General features: G+C 44.3%; 1 protein-coding gene and 1 long non-coding RNA gene across 8 annotated transcripts in view; one reads left to right on the top strand and one right to left on the bottom strand.

The window, feature by feature from the left end:
* Window positions 1-2,141: 2,141 nt before the first annotated feature.
* LOC144304330 (uncharacterized) lies at window positions 2,142-4,744 on the bottom strand. The gene is made up of 2 exons (XR_013371229.1): window positions 4,523-4,744; window positions 2,142-2,341 (listed from the first exon to the last, which is right to left on the bottom strand). It is a non-coding gene; the product is annotated as an uncharacterized LOC144304330 (long non-coding RNA).
* Window positions 4,745-4,926: 182 nt separating this feature from the next.
* Window positions 4,927-19,419, top strand: part of HERC3 (HECT and RLD domain containing E3 ubiquitin protein ligase 3) — a 113,098-nt gene continuing 98,605 nt past the window's right edge. For 6 of the 7 annotated variants that reach the window (XR_013371230.1, XM_077882844.1, XM_077882845.1 and 3 more), the window contains exons 1-3: window positions 4,927-5,079; window positions 7,339-7,400; window positions 18,126-18,394. Coding sequence is in view for 5 of the 7 variants with exons in the window: in XM_077882844.1 (XP_077738970.1) it covers window positions 18,169-18,394 (226 nt within the window). In the remaining 2 variants the exon portion in view is untranslated. Of the gene's footprint in view, window positions 5,080-7,338; window positions 7,401-18,125; window positions 18,395-19,419 lie in introns of those variants that run through there. The other variant, XM_077882846.1, reaches the window with a different exon arrangement.

Genomic DNA, 19,419 nt, shown 5'->3' on the forward strand with positions numbered 1-19,419 from the left:
AAATAGTCATAGTATCCATAAGATAGGATACTATAGAGTCTTAAATATCTCTAAGGTAAGAACAACTTGTAAGTCAACAATTTTAAAGTGAATAGAATGGCTGATTTCCCTGGGCTTTTACAACTACATGTAGGATGAAGACATACGCTGAAGACCAATGGAAAGTTAAGTACCAGTTATCAGTTCCCTTTTCTATAAAGGGTAACCATAAAGTTGGGAAACACAAACAATTTTATTTTTTTTACAGATTTATATTATTTTATGTTACATTATGTATCAACTTTACAGATAGAACCCCTCTGATTACTTGCTTCTTCTGCAGTATGCTAAAAATAAATTATTTATTTATTTTTAAAGATTTTATTTATTTGAGAGAGAGCGAGCTTGAGCACTAGCTGGGGAGTGAGGCAGAGAAAGAGGAAGAGGGAGAAGCAGACTCCCCACTGAGGATGGAAGCCCCATGTGGGATCATGACCTGAGCTGAAGGCAGAAGCTTAACCTACTGAGTCACCTAGGCACCCCGAGATTTATTTAGTAAAAGTGAGAGAAGTCAACTGAGACAACATATTGAAGATGCTTCTGCTAGGATTGAGGAAAATGTATTACTGCACCACACTGATTGCAACACAAACTATACATCGGTAGAAGGGATAACGCACTTAGCATGCCAGGTAATGTCATGGAACGTATCATATAACATAATGGTAAAGCAAGAAACCATTTATTATGCATATTCACCTGAGTTTCCTGAATTTATGGTCAAGTTATAAAGCTGTCTAATGTTGTTTTATGCACACCCCTTTGTAATTCCATAGGGTCACTTTAGCCTTTCTAGGATATAATAAAATTCCTTAAGTTTCATTTGACCTAGATTTAATCTTTAACTTCAAAGAAAAGGGGTTTTTCATTTTGATGATTTTATTTTGATTTGACACAAGTGAACTTCTGGAGAATTTGGTTCTTTGCTTCGAGAAGGGTAAAGTTGCCTGAGTTTTGGCAGTTAAAATATGTGCACACTCTGCAGCTACAGAGAAACAGACATGCTCTTTGCTGTATTTCCCCAAGGACTTGTTTTGTCAGTGCAGTCATAGTGGTGGGTTGGATGGCACTTCTAGGGTACAAGTTTGGGGACCTTGTGAGAAGAGAAATTTTCATGAAAGATGTCACTTCCTAAAGACATTATTGCATGCATCTTCAGGGACACAGCAAAGCTCATTCCAAAGGCTTTCTTAGGAAATGTTCAACCATCCAATCTTTTTAACCTATATGATACTACTGAGGTTCTTATATTTAAGGTGGTTGTGCTTTATCCAAATAGATTGATTTTTACAAATGCAGAACTAATTTATGAATAGTTTTAAGAAACACAAAAATAGTCATAAAGGCTGTAAGCTCTTTGTAGTCAGGAATAATGCTTCTTGTCCAGCAATACATATAGAAGACATTGGCTAAAAATTTAATAATTATTTGATTGATGGCAATAATGATTTACCATGGTTTTCTCCTTCCAAGTTATTTTTCACATTAATAAATCAATGCCGTGTGTTATAGGACAGTTTTCAATAAGCTTAGATAATTCAGCCTGGGCAAATATATAGGCTCTTGGGTAAACTGTATTAAAGAACAAAAAATAGTGAAAACATGTAAAAAAAGGACGCCTGGGTGGCTCAGCGGTTAAGCGTCTGCCTTCCGGCTCAGGGTGTGATGGTGGAGTCCTGAGGATGGAGTCCCACATCGGGCTCCCCACATGGAGCCGGCTTCTCCCTCTGCCTATGTCTCTGTTTCTCTCTCTGTGTGTGTCTCTCATGAATAAATAAATAAAATCTTTTTAAAAAAATGTAAAAAATGTTTTACAACCAATTTTTCCTTTGAATATTGACTAGATGGACAAAATGAGTATTTGGGGCACAGGGCTGAGAAACACCTTTGTTGTTAGGTAGCTTTACAGGGTGTGCATGAATTACCTGTCAAATAATCAGTACTTTCCTTTCCCAGAGGTGAAGATACTTAATTCTTCAAAAGTATACCTGAAAGACAGAGTGTTGTGGCCAACCTGTGTTGTCCCCACAAGTTTGCTGTCTCTAAGTTTGCCAAGTTCATGTTTGTCTGCCGGGCAAGTAAGTTAAACACAGAAAACAATGATCATTGAACAGCATTCCTACTGTATTGAGAATTTCTTTCAATTTGAAATAGGCATATGCATTTCAAGAAGTGAGCTATAAACAATGGGGCAAATGGGTATCTGTTCAGATGGAAGCACAGCAGCACTGGGTATCATCCCGTTGTCACTGGGATTCCTCATCTGTCCAGTATTAGAGCTGGTCCACACGATCCCTTCTGCCTGTCAAAGGTTACAGTTACAATTTATCACATCTCTTATTATTTATTTTTTGTTTTCCAATATTTTTTAATGTTTTTTAAACAGAGAAGTTGGAAGTAATGTACAATGAACACCCATCTACCTACCATGTAGAGTCTATAACACGTTGGTATACTGGATTGGTCACATGTATATCCAGCTATCCATCCCTCTATCCATCCTTCAATCTTTTAGAACGTACATTTCAAAAGAAGTCGCAGATATTAGTATACTTCCTCCTAAATACCTCAGTGTGTATAGCATTAACTGGAGGTCAATTTTGCTTACAGTTGTCTTTTGGGTTAAATCTTTTATTTTTAAAAATATTTTATTTATTTGAGAGAGAACAAAGAGGAAGGGCAGAGGCAGACTCCCTACGGAGCAGGAAGCCCAGCGATGTGATGTGGGACTCCATCCCAGGACCTTGGGATCACGACCTGAGCTGAAGGCAGACATCCAACTGACTGAGCCACCCAGGCACCCTAGGTTAAATCTTTAATCTTTAACATGAATGTTTTTCTTTCCTAACATTTATCATGGTTAGCAACTATGTACTTTTTGGTATGTATATTTGGTTGATGTTTGCCTCTCCCTTCAAGGCAACAAGGGACTATGCCATTTTGCTTACCAAGATAGCCACAGGAGCTAGTATTCCAGTAGATGTTCAGTATACTGTATATTTGTTGGGCAACATATAAAAAGCCAGAAAGAAATAGATAAAGGATGAAGCTATAGAAATGCTAAGAGAAATAAACTATGGCCTCTCAAGCCAGTCTAAATGTCTGTTATTATGACTGTTGTTTCTGTTGGGCCATTTAAAGCCATTTTGGTAAATGGAGCAGGACATGATTGCTAAGGAAATTGGCACTGTATGTTGGTTCAATTAAGAAAATAAAATGAAGTACTCTGAGGATCTTCACTGATTGTTCTACATATAAGTAAGTTCCTAGGGTTCTGGATGTCTATTTGGTAAGGAAGCTTACGGTATCTCAGGTTGTAATTTAGACATACATACATCCTATCCTCCCTCCAGGCTTGAGTCTTTGATAACCAACTTTTTCCTCAAGATGAAATTTCACATGAAAAACACTTAAGCCATGGGCAAATATATTGACCTAAATGCTGATTGATTACAAACCTCACATTTCGTACTTGAAGATAGGATCTCCCTCTCTCCTCAGCCATGGGGAACCTCCCTTCCTACCCTGACTCCTCTTGGCTATTCTCCTCGCTCCTTTTTGTGATACCATCTCTAAATTGGGATTATGTCTTTGTGAGATATCTAGACTTTGGTGAAACCGCATAATGGATTCTTGTTAATCTTGTCTCCAGTGTTTTTGAGGGTGTCCAGTGTGGAATTTTCTTAGGTGACCTTAGCTACCCGATCATTTGAGATTTTGCTTTTCTTATCTTTGTCTCAGGAGCATTTGACAACTGGCTTTATATCATTGAGCGTCCAGAGGCCAGACAACAATGACCCATCCTCAGGATACATCACTCCTCAAAACTTTTTTTTTTTTTGGGGGGGGTGGGGGGAATTTGGTCGATCTGTTAGATTTCCAGAACAGGTAATTGCAGATTTGACCTCATGTGAATGTCCTTGGGAAGAATCTGACCTCAAAGGACCTTTCCAGTTCACATGACAGGTTACAGAAATTTATCCGTTCTTTTTGAGTTAGTGTTCTGCTCCTGTGCTTCAAATGTAAGGATGTGTGTGTGTGTGTGTGTGTGTGTATGGGGGGGGGGGCGCAGACACACGAAGTCATCTTTGTGAGAATGGTTTCTTCAAAAGGACAAGAACCAGGGGAACTCTGAAAGCACTGTGACCTTGGGGAGGAGGAGAAAGCTCCTAGATTCGGTGCCAGGGCCAGTAGGGGAGGGCAAACTTCTTTATCCGGGAAAGCAGCCACACGGCGTCCTTCAGAGGATGGGACTGAAGACCCGCTCAGTGGCTGCCTTCCTGCGCTCCAGCGCCGCCCCCCAGCCGCCAGCCCTCCCGGCCGCCGCAGCGCCTCTCCGCCCGGCCCCGGTCTCCAGGGGGGCCCTCCGCGCCCAGCCGCTCGCCCACCGCGCAGCCCGCTTCGGCCGCGCCGCCTCCAGTCCTCGGAAGAGGGATGAGCCCGAGGACTCCGCCACCGGGCAGCGAAACGCTCCGTAACTCACCGTCAGGCGTCACCCTCTAGATGTTCCTCCCACGCTCACGGCTTTGGGTCGCCCCTGCATCAACCCGAAGAGCCAGAACCCGAAAACCACCGAGCGCGGAGCCGCCCCGCGCTTCCCCGCCGGCGACGGGCGGTCCGGCTGCGGCGCCCCCGCCCCCGCCCCCGCCCCGCGTCTCGCCGCCGGGCCCGGCCGACTCCCCGCCGACTCCCGGCCGCGCCGCGGGGCCCTCGCGGGGCGCGCGGGTCCCGTCCCCGCGGGCCGCCCCCGCCCCCGCCCCCGCCCCCCGCCCGGGCCTGGGCCTCTCTCCGCCCGCCTCCCGCTCGCAGCCCGCGCCGCCCCGCCTCCCGCCCCGCCGCGGCTGCCATTGGTGCCCGTCCGCCCCGGGAGCGCGCCCATTGGCCGGGCGCGGAGTCACTCGCCGGCGCATTCCGCCGCCCGCAGGCTTGCGGGGAAACTTCCTTATTATTGTGACGCCGAATCGGAGAAACCCCGAGCGGGGCCGGAGGGGCTGTCACGGGCGGGATCCCGGGCGGCGCGTTGTGCTCGCGGTCGCCGAGGTACGCGGCTCGGGGCCGGGCTTCCGGGGAGGGCGCGCGGCGTTCCGCGGGCTCGGCTGTCGGCGCGCGGCTCCCGGAGGGGCGGCTGCGGCTGCGGCTGCGGGGCGCTCCCGGCGGCGACGCGGAGCCGGGCGCGCGGGCAGGTCGGGTCGGGGCGCGGGCGGCGGGGTGGCCGCGGCCGGGCGCGCCGGCCTCGGTTCTCGGGGCTTGCGCTCCGACCGACAGAGCCCCCGCGCCCGGGAAGGCCGGAAGCAGCCGTGAGACTGGGAGCGCCCCCCGCCCCAGGTCGGCTGCGTGCGGCCCCGGAGGGATTGCGACGCAGCAAGTCCCGGGGAGGACCCTCCCCTTCCTCCTCGCCGGTCCCGCTTTGCATTCCGGGGCTGCGGGGCCAGCCTCGCGGTGAGGGGCCGCGGGAGCCGGCGGGGCCTCGGCGGTGCGGTGGAGCCCCGGCGGCCGCGACGAGTTGGCTCGGGGGGCGCCGCGCCCGGCACCCCCCGCCCCGCGGAGGCCGTGCCGGCTCGCCTCGCCCGGGGGCGCCTGCGGGGCGGGGCGGGGCGGGGCGGGGCCGGGGACGGTGTGTGTGGACACGTGCGTGTGTGTGCGGGCGCGGGGGGCCGGAGGCACCTGGAGCCGCTCGCGGACGTGTGCAGGGGGCCGGGCCGGGCCGGGCGGGGCGGGGCCGCTGACGGAGCCGGGCGCGGGCGCGGGCGCGGGCGCGGGGCAGCCGGGCAGCCGGGGAGCGGCCCCCGAAGCCGCTGGATGCGCCCGGGCATCCGGGGAACGTGTCTTTGAACTTTGCTTTTGGCCTGTTCGCGGCTTGGGCGCTGTTGTCGGGTTACCTTGTACTTCAGCTTTTAAATCCTGCCCATTAGGAAGGAAGTACCTTGAATTCACAGCCGGGCAAGCCTTTCAGGATGTGCTCGCATTCGTTACACGCGGAATGCCTGGGGAGAGACGATTCGAGAGCCCTCTTCCATTTTTGTGTGTCTTCTGGCTCCTTCCACAAATAGGAAGCTATTTCTAGAACCTTTCATTTGATGATCTGATAACATCAAGAGAGCTGATTTTTAACTCCAGACCGAGAAGAAGAGAGACAAGTGAAATGAGGATTGGCAGCCTCTTTAAATGCAGTGACTCTGGAGAGAGATGCCTTGTTTCAGTAGGCAGATTGCTGTGAAGCTCGCTCCCTCTCTCTCTTTTGTACTTTATTTTACTCTGGGGGCAGGGGAATGGCATTATTAATCAGAAAAGGGGAGTAATGTGTTTAACCTCCTTTGAAAGCAAAGCAGATGAATTACACATTATTGTCTTGACCACACTAGAGGCTAGGAACCTTCTGGAGAGCGTATGCAGGAATCAAGGAGGAAGGCTTGAAGCCTCTTTGGCAAAATGCCTCCTTTGGCATGTAAAAAAGAAACAGTTGATTAGCATACAGTTTTGCTTGTTCTGTAAGTAGAAGTAGTTGGGTTTTTATTTTTGAAAAAAGAAACAGAGATTCTAAAATGTTCCAAATGGTGTGGGGAGTCGTCGGTTATAGCATTTCATTCTGAGTAACAAATTTAGATCTCTTTAAGATTTGCATAATAATTAAAAACATCTTTGAAAACTTGAGAGTTGAACTCCTCTTGGAGGTACGAGATAGTTTTGCTGCAGTTTCAGAAATAAAAGTAATGTTCCTCCAAGTTGATTGGGATTTTCTACCGAAGAAGATAGAAACGGTTATGATGGTAATATATTAAAATTATGAAGGACTTTTGAGAGACTTAACCGTGCCTCTCCGATAGTCTCATCTTGTTTTGCATGAAAGAGGATGTGGTGATGACAGGAATGAAAGAGAAAGTCTTCAGAACACAGTTCTGGCAAAATAAGCTATGATGTGTGCAGTACATGGAAACCATGGAGGAAGATAGACAAAATGGAATTATTTTTCGAACTTCTTTCTTTTTTAACCTAAATGGGAGATAGAAAAATCATTTTATTTTTCCTTTATATCTACTGCAAATGCCAGTCATTTTTAAAGGTGGTATCTGTGTCTCAAGTTCCCTTTTAGAGGCGACATCTTTGAGGTTGGTTAGAGGTTATCTTATTGGTATTTAACCAGACTCCTGTGTGGAGATGCAGTGTTTGGGGAATATTCAAGCTGCATGATAGGAAGGTTCTTATTTTTCAGAAGTTTACTTCTCGTTTTCTTTTCAGTAACATGACAGCACTTTGCGGCACTGTGCTAATAATGGTAATTCTGATTTCTTTAACTTTCAGGTCTGTGAGGGGAGGGAAAACCATTCTGGCATCTACTCCAAATGCCAAGGGTGTGACCTGCGGTGAGTTACCTTATTTCTCTGAATCCAGTTTCCTCATCTTGTACATGGAGATAATATCACAGTTATCTGGGATAACTCACAGAATTGACAGGATTAAATAAAATGAACTATGTAAAGAACTCCCGTGCCGCCTAGAAAGAAAGGGACCTTAACAAATCCTTAGTGACTTCCCTCTGCTGTGATGTAGTGAAGAGAACAAGGTGAGCCCAGGAAGTAGGAGACCTAGTTTTTGGTCTCTGCTTCAACAACTTACTTCTCAGAGGACCGAAGTTACTTGGCCTCGGAAGGCTTCAGCTGCCATTAAAATGAGGTTAGGAGTGTAAGCCTCTTGCCTAGAGGTTGGATCAAATGGACTTTTAAGGTCTTTTTAATAAGATTATCCTTTTGGTGATATAACTCTGCTCTCTTTAGAAATTTACTGCCTTTGGAAATAGTACTTACTGGTGTCAGGGGCATATATTTCCATGTTTGAACCAGTAAGTGGATTAATATTATTATAACTCAGGATGGATATGGGGGGAAAGTCTGGTTATCTGTTGAGATTGTTTCGCTCACCTCTCCCCAGGTCTCTGGCTAACATAGGTTCTGTTTGCCTATAAACGTCACCAGTGATTCAGCTAATATATGCTCACTAACCGTGGGCAGTTTTCTTTAAACATTTATTTTCAAAATTGGTGAAGGGGTGGAACTGGCTTCATTCTGTTTGAGAGATGGTATTGTGTCATGTTTAAGAGCATGGACTTTGGAATCTAGATGAGATTTGAACCCTGCCTTTCGCACTTACTAAGTTTCCATTTCAACTATTTATTTACATGTAGTGTCTTGGGCACTTAACCTAAGCCTTGAAGTTATTGTAAAGGGCAAACTACATATCTATGTAAGGTTTTTAGCAAGACTCAGACACATCGTGGGCTTGCAGTAATAGTAACTTTTCTTTATTTAGCGAGTATTTATTGAGGTTTGACTGTGTGGCAGAGACTTCTCTAAGGTTAGGGAAATGAACAAAAGAGGCTTAGTCCTTCCCTCACAGAGTTTACATTCCTGAATTCCTGCATGCTGGCAATATTGAGAAACACCACCGTTTAATGACAGCTTCAATCGTAGAAAGCATTCTACTTTCAGATCTGCTAAAACGTGGTGAGAGGAGGGTGCATTTTAGAATGGAGGAAAAATATTATTATTTTTTTGTTACTGCACAAGGAATGTTTCTCTAGCGTTACCTAGAAAACAGAACAGTTAACAAGCTTAAGTTTCAGGAGTGCTGGTTTTCCCTGATTTGGGTTCAGTTCACTAGGCACTTACCAACCGTCTGCTGTGCTCCTGCACTGTGCTGAAAACTAGAGACACAGTTGAGTGAAACCTATCCCTGCCATGGAGAGGCTCCCAGCCTTTGCATGGGTAGAGGATTGATGGGTGAGATGCAAGAAGCAGCAACACTACCTCAGTAGTACTTTGCATTTCTTTTATTGTGAAGTATAGTTGTAGGTATAAGATAGTATATGTAATATGTGTGCTAAGAAACAACAAAAAAAAGGACAGAAGCAGAACATCAGCCAAGCTATCGAAGCTCCCATTGTGCTTCTTACAGATTGTACCTTCCAACTCTCCTGTCTCCATAATCATTACCTTGTATTTTATATTTAATCAATTAATTAATTAGGTTATTTATTTATTTATTTATTTTTGCTTTTCTTCCTAGTTTTGCCAACACTGATGCTTTTATCTCCAAATGTTTGTTATACTTGTGTTGGATTTTGTAAAAATACATCAGTTTCTAAATTTTTCTGTAGCTCTTTCTCTCCCCTCAACATTGCTTTTAAGGGTTAGCTTCACTGGTGCTTGTAGAGTGCCTTTATTTTTCACTGTTGTGCCACAGTTTATCCATTTTCTTATTGATGGACATTTGGGTTGTCTTTGTTTTATCTGTTTCAAACAGGGCTAAAAAATGGACATCCTTGTGCATGTATATTGAGGTACATGTCTATGGGATTCTTGCTTCATTGTACACCAAGGTAGCCACTAGCCCTAAATGACTTAAACATTAAAATTAAAAATAATTTCGGTCCCCAAGTTGTTATTAACCACATTTCACATGTTCAGTAGCCACATGCAGCTAGTAGCTACCATATGGGACAGTGTAGGTATGCCACATTTCCATCTTTGCAGAAAGATCAGTTTGTAGGTTTCACCCAACTTCGTATCTCCAGTTCTCCGCATAGTGGAGGAGCCCTGTAGATGCTTGGTAAGTTGGAGAGTGTTGGTATATGTGTAGGAGTGAAATTGCCATGCTGGGGGCCTTTCACATCTTCACCTTTACTAGATAATGCCAACTTGTTTTCCAAAGTGGTTATGTCAATTTACGCTCCTCCCAGCTGTGTGTAAGAGTCCTGGTTGCTCCATATTTTTGGCTTGGCACTGTCAGACTTTTCAGTTCTTGCCAGGCTGGTCAAATGTCTTTTAAAGGCAGCCCACAGCTTACACAGACAGCGGAGAGATCATTCTTTTAGCTTCACAAAGCCCAGCACCAGGTAGTGAAGAAGGTACCACCTGTAATGGGATCTTCTGGGGAGGGGTAGAAATGGTTCCTGTGTTGGCTAAAAGAGTCAGAGAAACAGGGATCCCCGGGTGGCGCAGCGGTTGAGCGCCTGCCTTTGGCCCAGGGCACGATCCTGGAGACCCGGGATTGAATCCCACGTCCGGCTCCCGGTGCATGGAGCCTGCTTCTCCCTCTGCCTACGTCTCTGCCTCTCTCTCTCTCTCTCTCTCTCTCTGTGTGACTATCATAAATAAATAAAAATTTACAAAAAAAAAAAATTTTAAAGAGTCAGAGAAACAAAGTCCAGCCAAAGTGGAGTGAACAGCAAGGAGTGGATTCTCATTATTGAAAACTTCTCTTTGCTTTCTGTGCCATTTCTGTCTGGTAGTAACATTTTAAACAATAAAGCGTGTCATCAGAATCAATCTTCTTTGTTGCAGAGTTAATTCTGCATTTGAATTTTGGCTCTAGATTTATTTCAAGCTTGGATTTGGGGAGGGCCTGCAGAGCACTGAAGCCTTGGACATTGCCTTTTCCTGCTGTTGAAAAAGACCCCTCTTCTCCCCGTACACCATTCGGGTAATGGCTTCTAAGCTTATTTGAAAGGACGCTTATCCCTATTATAAATGAGATTAGAAGTCCTGCCCGAGTGTTATTTAGGTTTCTGTGACTTTCAGACAAGGAATAAGAATCAGTCATTAGGCTGCTGTGTGCATAGCCTGATTAATAAGACAAAGTTTAGGAATTGCAGCTTATCTTTTAGCATTCAGCTTACTAGGACTGATAAAAAAGAGCTTTATCTACCTCCACCCCACCCCCCAGTCCCCCACCCAGAATTTAAAAGAAAAGGCATGCAAAAAACTTTCTCCTAGCAACCTCAAATCCCCTTCATGAAAGTTATGGCAGATGGTGGTAGTGCTGCTTTGCTGTGGCACAGATTTGGCGGAACACAGCTAATGCTAACCACAGGGAGGAAGAAAGGAGTCGCACCCCCACCCTCTTTTGGGAACTGTCCTGTTTGCAGAGGGTCTCAGGGAAGAGCACTAGGACTAGGGAGTAACAGTGGTACAGCAGTTAGCATTTGTTAGTCACTTAGTTCTGTATGTTGGGCATCAGGCTAAGCACTCTTTCTTCTCCCCATTTTAGAGACAAGAAACAGGAAACAGTGGCAAAATATCTTCCCCAGGGTTTCACAGCTTGCATGTGGTTAACTCAGGCTTGAACTTTAGTTCTTTTGACCCTTAAACCCTGCAGAGATTACCCTGAATCTTTTACCAAAAATAGATGAGGAGAAAGGCTGGGAAAAGTACCAGGTGTGACATCGAGGGAACGGAACAGAATGTCTTTCTTCCTTTTGCTTTGTGATGGGGAAGTAAGGCAGGAAAAGGAGGGGCTGGGACTGCAGTGGCTGGCGTAGGTGCTGAGCTGAGCCAGAGTGCGGTCCTGTCTTCTGCAGCATTGTTCTGAAGTGTGTGTTCTGAAAGGAAGAAAAAGAGTCAATTCCTCTAGGAGTAAGGAAGAGACAGTGAGTGAGGAAAAGCGGGTAGGGGAGGACCTGGGAGAGCAAAATGCCAAGTGATGAAGAACATTGCTGAAGCTAGACCTTCCACTCCAGTCGCTCCTGTGTTTCAGGGCTTTTCTAGGGTGTGCTTTTTTAGGTGAAAGCTGTGTTAATGGCTGCTTCTCTTCACTGCACTGAACTTCTCTCCTGAAAGCTAGATGATTTTAGTACCTCCTGCTATAGTTTTGGCAGAGCATCACAATGACCTAGATCACGTTTCTAATTAGAGTTACTAATCCATTCATGGGAACACATTTTATTTGTGGTTGCTCTTTTGTTACTTCTAGTAAGTAGTTGTTATTTGATTACTTGAAAATTCCATTACTATCACTCAGGTGGGAAGGATTTTTGAAGTTTTCATGAACAATAGTTCTATTTGTATTTTTGGAAATGAATGGTAGTTAAATCAGGATGAGGCCGTACATCAGGCTGCTTACTCAGGCTTGCTATTGGCCAGAGCACCCAGAGTTCGGCTGACTCTCAAGGACTGACTCATGCTAAACAAACTTACAAGAAGCTAATACATCCTGGATGCCAAATTAATAATGAGCAATAGAAATGCCAAGAAGGCTGGGACGTTTGGGTCAGCTGGTCATGGTGTTCTTTCCCCGTAGAAGCTACCTTGGAAACCAAGTTATTTAAGGTTGCTTGTTAATCATGGAATATAAGCAAGGCAAGTGGCTGGGTGAATTTAATGACTAATATTATGGAGTCTGATCTACCCACCACCACTGTTGGGCCGTGATTACTTAGCATTTCACAGGTTGACTGTAATGGTACCCGTTCTTCCTGGGCAGTGCTGGAGACATTGGGGAGTTCTGACCCTTTGGCTATCCGTTTTATAGGTTCCTTATTATATGGCATAATGGTCATGAGCACAGACTTTGGGCCTAAAGCCAAACTCTGCTATTACCTAGTTGTGTGATTTAGTTAAGCCCTTTCATTCTCTGTCTCATTATCTCTTTCTTTTATCCTTTTTTTTCAGTTCCACTTTTTTTTTTTTTTTTTTTCAAGATTTTATTTACTTATGAGAGACACAGAGAGAGGGGCAGAGACCTAGGCAGAGGGAGAGGCAGGCTTCTCACAGGGAGTCCGATGTGGGACTCAATCCCCGGACCAGGGATCACACCCTGAGCCAAACAGACGCTCAACCACTGAGCCACCCAGGTGTCCCAGTTCCACTTTTTTTAATCTATAAATTAGACATGATAATAGCAGCACCTGCCTCATAGGAGATTAAATGAGTTGATATCTGTGAAGCACATAGAAAAAGTGCCAGACTCAGAGAAAGTTCAAATTAAGTCTTACCTGCTGTTATTATTAATAACGTCATTAATAATGTCAGTCAGGACTTTTTTAAAATTTCAAGTGACAAATACAATTTGAACCATCTTAAATAAATAGAAAAGGGAGACCTAGACTATATACAGTTGATTTTCATTATTCATGGTAGTTATGTTCTGTAAAGTTGTTGCAAACACTGAGCTACTGCTCCTATTGAAATACAGGCTTAAAAAAAAAAAAAAAAAAAGATATACAGGCTTAGGTTCCTGCTAAGAGTCTCTGCTTAGCCAATCGGTATATAACCTCGTTCTGTGTGTGTTTATGTGTTTTTCTGTTTAGACACCTAATTTAGGGCAGCCCGGGTGGCTCAGCTATTTAGTGCCGCCTTCTGCCCAGGGCCTGATCCTAAAGATCCGGGATCGAGTCCCACATTAGGCTCCCTGCATGGAGCCTGCTTCTCCCTCTGCCTGTGTCTCTGTCTCTCATGAATAAATAAATAAAATCTTAAAAATTTTAATATATACTTTTTACAAGTGATTAATCATATACAATATTTCTTTATGACAAAACAGTAGTCAAGAGAATTTTCAACATTTTTCTGATCCTCAGTAATGCGACAGCGTGTTTCTTTGGCTATGCCTTCCAGCAGTGCTGTCCACTACACACCATAATCATCTCGTGAATCCACAGATTCAACTACTTCTCCATCTTTTCTGTAGCTTCATTACGCACTATAGATGCTACTTGAGCACTTTCCACAGCTGCTACATGTGTAGATCAGTGAATTTCTTCTTCCTTAAGATATACCCTATTGATTTATTGACATTGAACTCACAGCTAACAGTCCTATAACTCATGGGTGAGTGAAGCTCATCTAACACATGTATTTTCTCTGTGAGGCACAGCACAGCCTTCTTGTACTTAACACTGGACAGGACCAGCACTGTGCTTGGGGGGCATTTTATTTTATTTTTTTAAATATTTTATCTGTTTATTCATGAGAGACCCAGAAAGAGAGGCAGAGACACAAGGCAGAGGGAGAAGCAGGCTTCCTGCAGGGAGCCCGATGTGGGACTCGATCTCAGGACCCTGGAACCCAGAGATCAAGGCCTGAGCCAAAGGCAGCCACTCAACCACTGAGCCATCCAGGCGCCCCTTGGGGCATTTTAAATAACAAAAATCATCAACAAAAATGATAAAAATCTGAAAAGTGTGGCACTAAATAGACTGCAGAAAGACCCCTTATTTACAGTATGAGAATTGAATTACAAGAAGGCAGAATGTCCACTTGTTTAACTTTTGCTGGGAAACCTGCATGTAGGGTGACTCAAAAGTTTCACTTCTCTGCTTCTGTTTGAGAATGACTGCAGAGATGCTCCAGGTATTGCCCTTGGGGTACTCATACATTTTAGTGAGTAAGTAAATTCACATGTATGGAGTCCACAAATAATGCAGTTAGGAAAAGTGAAGGTGGGTGCTGGCACCAGGCAAGAAAAGATCCCCAGCTAAGCAACACTCTTGGAGCTCTTTCTGTCCCTTGTCTTTGAAACTCTGTGACTAGGAGAGTTATAATGGCTTACAGGTACCCTCATGTGGCAGGAAACAGAGCTTCCAGCAGTCTCAGTTATCCTTCAAAGGCAAAAGGCAGAGCTCTATCTAGTCAGCTTCATGGGGAAGGACTCTGGCCCCATTGGGAGTGTGAACCTATCCTTGAACCAATCACAATGGCTTAGGGAACGAACGTTCTCTGATTGGTTTGCTGTGGGTCATGTCTTGTAGCTTAGGGGTGACCCTCTCTGACTGGCTTAGTCAGGGTTATGTGTATGGCTTGGGGGCTATTCTCTGATTGCCTTGGCCAGGGTCATGTTCACCCTTGTGCAAGAGAGGGGCGAGTTTGTTATTAAATGAAGAGGGACTTCGGGACATTGATAAAAGAGCAGTTGATAACACCCTTGAGGAATTTTTTTCAAACTCACCTTTATTATTCAGAAATACTGGACACATTGAGTTGCAGCTTTCTCTTATACTAAATACATTTCAGCCATGCCCCCTGCCCCCTGGTTTATTGATGAGTAGTGTTCCTTGTATGAATATACTGCAGTCTGTTTATACAGCCTCCTGTTGATGGACATTTGGGTTGTTGCCATTTTTGTTTAGTATGAATAAAGCTGCTGTGAGCGTTGTTTATAGATCTTTTTGCAGACATACAGTCATAGCTTCTTGATGTCATATTTTTAGACACACTGTTGTACTTGGCTGGTTAAGGGAATGGCTTAATGCTACAGCTGCCTAATCTCACCCATCATCTCTTAATTCTGATTAGTTTCACCCTCAGAGGGCAAATTTATTTTCAACTTTGCAGGGCATCCTGTATTGTATACTGACTACAATTAGTTATTCCGCAAGTAATTTTTGTGTTCTTGCTCCTGTTGGTGACCTGTAAATCTGCTTGGGTGGCAGCATAGCCTCAGTGAGTAAGACCATGGACCTTGGCACCAGGCCTAGATTCATAGCCTGGTTCTGACTCCTAGCTGTGTGACCTTGGGCATGCTTCTCAGTCTCTGAGGTTCGCTTTATCTGAAAATGAAGCTAAAAGTAGTACTTATGGTACAAGGTTGTTGTGAAGATGAAACGAGATAATGATATAAAATGTTCGTTAGCGCAGTGACTTGTATAGTAAGCTCTGTGATGCTGCTTATGTAATTATTGGTAGATGGGGTAAGAAATGTATGAAACATTACAAATGATGAGAAAAGTTAGGGAAATCTTATGAAAAGATCATGTGAGTTTGCTGGTCTTTTTTTTTTTTTTTAAGATTTTATTTATTTATTCATGAGAGACACAGACGCAGAGACACAGGCAGAGGGAGAAGAAGACTTCATGCAGGAAGTCTGATGTGGGACTCCATCCCCGGGGTCATGCCCTGAGCCAAAGGCAGAGGCTCAACCGCTGAGCCACCCAGGCATCCCTGCTGGTCTTTTAAAATGTGTATCCTATGCCCCCTGCTCCACTTTGCATTTTATAATTAACTCAAAGAATAACAGTTAAGCTTAATGTCCTTTTAGTTCTAGAGTCTAGACAAGAAATAATCTTGGGAAGAAACAGAACTTTTTGGTTAAGAAAGCATTTTGAGATTCAGTTTTATATTTTATTTTGGGTTTTCCATGCCTTTCCAGAAAGAATAAAATAACATTATCACAGGTAACCAAATAATATTCGATTGTATAGAAATACTCCATTTTGTTTATCAATTCAATTGACGGGTATTTGGGTTTATTTCTGCCTTTTGGTATTACAAGTAATGTTGCTGTGAACATTCATGTACAATTTTTTTTTTTTAAGATTTTATTTATTTGAGAGACAGAGCACGAGCAGGGGGGAGGGACAGAGGGAGAAGCAGGCTTCCCACTGAGCAGGGAGCTGGATGCAGGGCTCCATCCCAGGACCCTGAGATCATGACCTGAGCCAAATGCAGATGCTTAACTGACTGAGCCACCCAGGCCCCCATTGGTTCAAGTTTTTGTGTGGACGTATATTTGCAATTCTCTTGGATATATACCTAGGAGTGAAATTGCCAGATCATACGGTAGCTATATATTTAGCCTTTTGACGAAGTGCCAGAATGTTTTCCAAAGGACCTGCACATTTTTATTTCCACCAGCAGTGTGGAAGACTCCTACTTCTCCACATCCCCACAAACATTTGTTATTAGCTGTCCTTTTTGATTATAGCCATCCTAGTGAGTGTAAACTGGTAGAGAGTGATGAGATTTTGTTTCTGTTTTTATGAAAGGGAAGCATAAATTCTAAAAGGTAGTGAAACTTTGGACTGGAGTCAGCAGTAATCAGCCAGAAGTTGATTGAGTAGCTGCTAAATCAAAGAGATATGTTATACTGTGGTCCCTATTTGAGGCAGTTAAAATCTGGCTGAGAAGTTAAGTTATAAGATACAGAGGAAGTCTCCAGACAAGGCAATATACTAGACTTGTCAGAGGCATGCAGGCTAATTGTGCCTGGAATGATCCCGAGACGCTTTTAGGTAGGAAGTGAAGCTTGACTGAGCCAGAAGGGTGTGTAAGAAGAAATGGCAGAGAAGATAACATTTTTCCCCCACTTTGCATTTTTGTTTGAAGTGGTGAATTATTTACTATCCGTGCTAACAGTAGGCTACCTAAAAGAGTTAATTATTTCAAAAAAATTTAAAACATGAAATCAGAAAACTCAAAATATGCAAGGAGAAAGGACAAGATGAAATTATAAGGATAATTTCCAGAATCTTGCTGCCATAATGGTTTGCAAAGATTGTTTTAGTGAGTCTCCTGTACTTGATATAAAACTTGCATTCTGTCTTTACTGTTCATTTATACAAACAAAATTTGTCTTTTTTGAAATTTTATTTATTTATTCGTGAGAGACACAGAGAGAGAGAGAGAGGCAGAGACACAGGCAGAAGGAGAAGCAGGCTCCATGCAGGGAGTCCGATGTGGACTCCTCAATCCCGGGTCTCCAGGATCGCGCCTTGGGCTGAAGGCGGCGCTAAACCACTGAGCCACCTGGGCTGCCCAACAAAATTTGTTTTAAAAAATTTTAAACTCTTTGCGTGGTGGTTGGTTCGGCTGGCATCATGCGGTGGTGCTGTGGCGGCTCGGGGCGGCGCCTGCTCTCCTATACCGGGGCCCTGCTGGGTGAGGGGACGGCAGCCTCGGGTTGAGCAGGATGAGCTGCCCTTACAGACTAGAGTTTCTAATGTGCCCGTGACTCGCCTTTGGGAGCTGACCCAGCCCAGGGCGCGAAGGGGGCATTCGGCTGCCATTGCCCCCCCCCCCCTCCACTGACCTTGGTGTCCTCCCAGACCCCTGGTCCTCGCAGGCTGATCTGCAGCGCCACCAGGGTGTTTGAAGATTTCCGCCGCTGTTACCCTTCAATCAAGGGTTTTGTTCATGCAGAGGATACCTCCTATCTGGTTGGTGTTGGGCAGATCCTAGGAACTTCCATCTAATTTCCCTGCATTAACCTATGTGAGCAGCTGTCAACTTACTGGAGGAAAGAAACTGCCCAGAAATTTTGAGATGCTTAAATACTTTCAGACCAATTAGACTTATTTAACGTGAATACTTGTTTTTATTAAAAGGATTCCAATAAAAATATTTTAAAATTTAAAAAAATTTAAACTCTTACTGAAACATATAAATAGCATCATTATAAATATTTTCAATGATATTAATATGTATTATTTTGAGATGCAGATTATCTGAAGAATATTAAGGGGAATGTTGTTTTTTCAGTTGATTATTACTTAAAAGTGATTTTCTCTGACCTTTTTTTTTTTTTAACCTTTTTTACAGAACTCTCTTCTAGGCTACATGACTCCCTGAAGGATAAAGAACAATGTTATGTTGGGGATATTGGTCTCTGGGCCAACCTGGGATCAGCACCAACCTGCAAGGGATTGTGGCTGAGCCACAGGTGTGTGGATTCATATCTGATAGGAGTGTCAAGGAAGTGGCCTGTGGAGGGAACCACTCCGTGTTCCTACTGGAGGATGGGGAAGTTTATACGTGTGGTTTGAACACCAAGGGGCAGCTGGGCCATGAGAGAGAAGGAAATAAGCCAGGTGAGTACACCTAGTCTGCTTCCATGGTTGGTGAGAAAGAGGGAAAGCTGGTTGGAGATGATCTCACAGAATGTTTGTATCTTTTGAGAGGCTTTGGCCTGGTGCAGGGATCCTCTACTCTTTGGAACTTACGTATTCAGTTCAAGTCTTTTTTTTTTTTTTTTTTTAAGATTTTATTTATTTATTCATTAGAGACACAGAGAGAGAGAGAGAGAGAGAGGCAGAGACACAGGCAGAGGGAGAAGCAGGCTCCCTGCCTGTAGCCTGATGGTACTTGATCCTAGGACCCTGGGATCATGACCTCAACCACTGAGTCACTCATGTGCCCCAGTTCAAATCTTTTTTAAATTTTTTTTTTTTAATTTTTATTTATTTATGATAGAGAGAGAGAGAGAGAGAGAGAGGCAGAGACACAGGCAGAGGGAGAAGCAGGCTCCATGCACCGGGAGCCCGACATGGGATTCGATCCCGGGTCTCCAGGATCACGCCCTGGGCCAAAGGCAGGCGCTAAACCGCTGCGCCACCCAGGGATCCCCCCAGTTCAAATCTTTTGTCAGAAAACCAGACTTTCATTTTTTGTCTTATTAGTTAACATATGTAATATTACTGGCCAGGGGAGGGAGGTTGACTAGTTAGTTTAGAGTTAAGAGAAATAGATTTTCCCCAGTAATTGAATGCTAAGGTATTATGATCGCTTTGTGGATTTGTAATCCTCATGCAGTCAATATCGGAAGCATGTTCACCTAATTTTTCCTCCTCATTGGGTGTTCATTTGCCAATTTTGGCAGCATGGTTGTGTTTAGCATTTTAGGCTAAGCACTGTGCTAGGTTCGAAGAACTAGTTGAAAGGGAGGTAGTGATGATATGGCTTCAGAGAACCCCTGTGGAAGGATGTGTGAAGTAAGTTGAAGAATATGCTGGAGGCACCTGGGGGAGGGGATTCATTCTGCCTTTGGGGGTCAAGTAGGAAGCATGAGTAGAACTTCACCAAGTGTGTATGTGTATGAATGTGGCAGGAACACTCA

The sequence above is a fragment of the Canis aureus genome, chromosome 33, assembly GCF_053574225.1.
Source record: "Canis aureus isolate CA01 chromosome 33, VMU_Caureus_v.1.0, whole genome shotgun sequence".
Classification (NCBI taxonomy): Eukaryota; Metazoa; Chordata; class Mammalia; order Carnivora; family Canidae; genus Canis; species Canis aureus.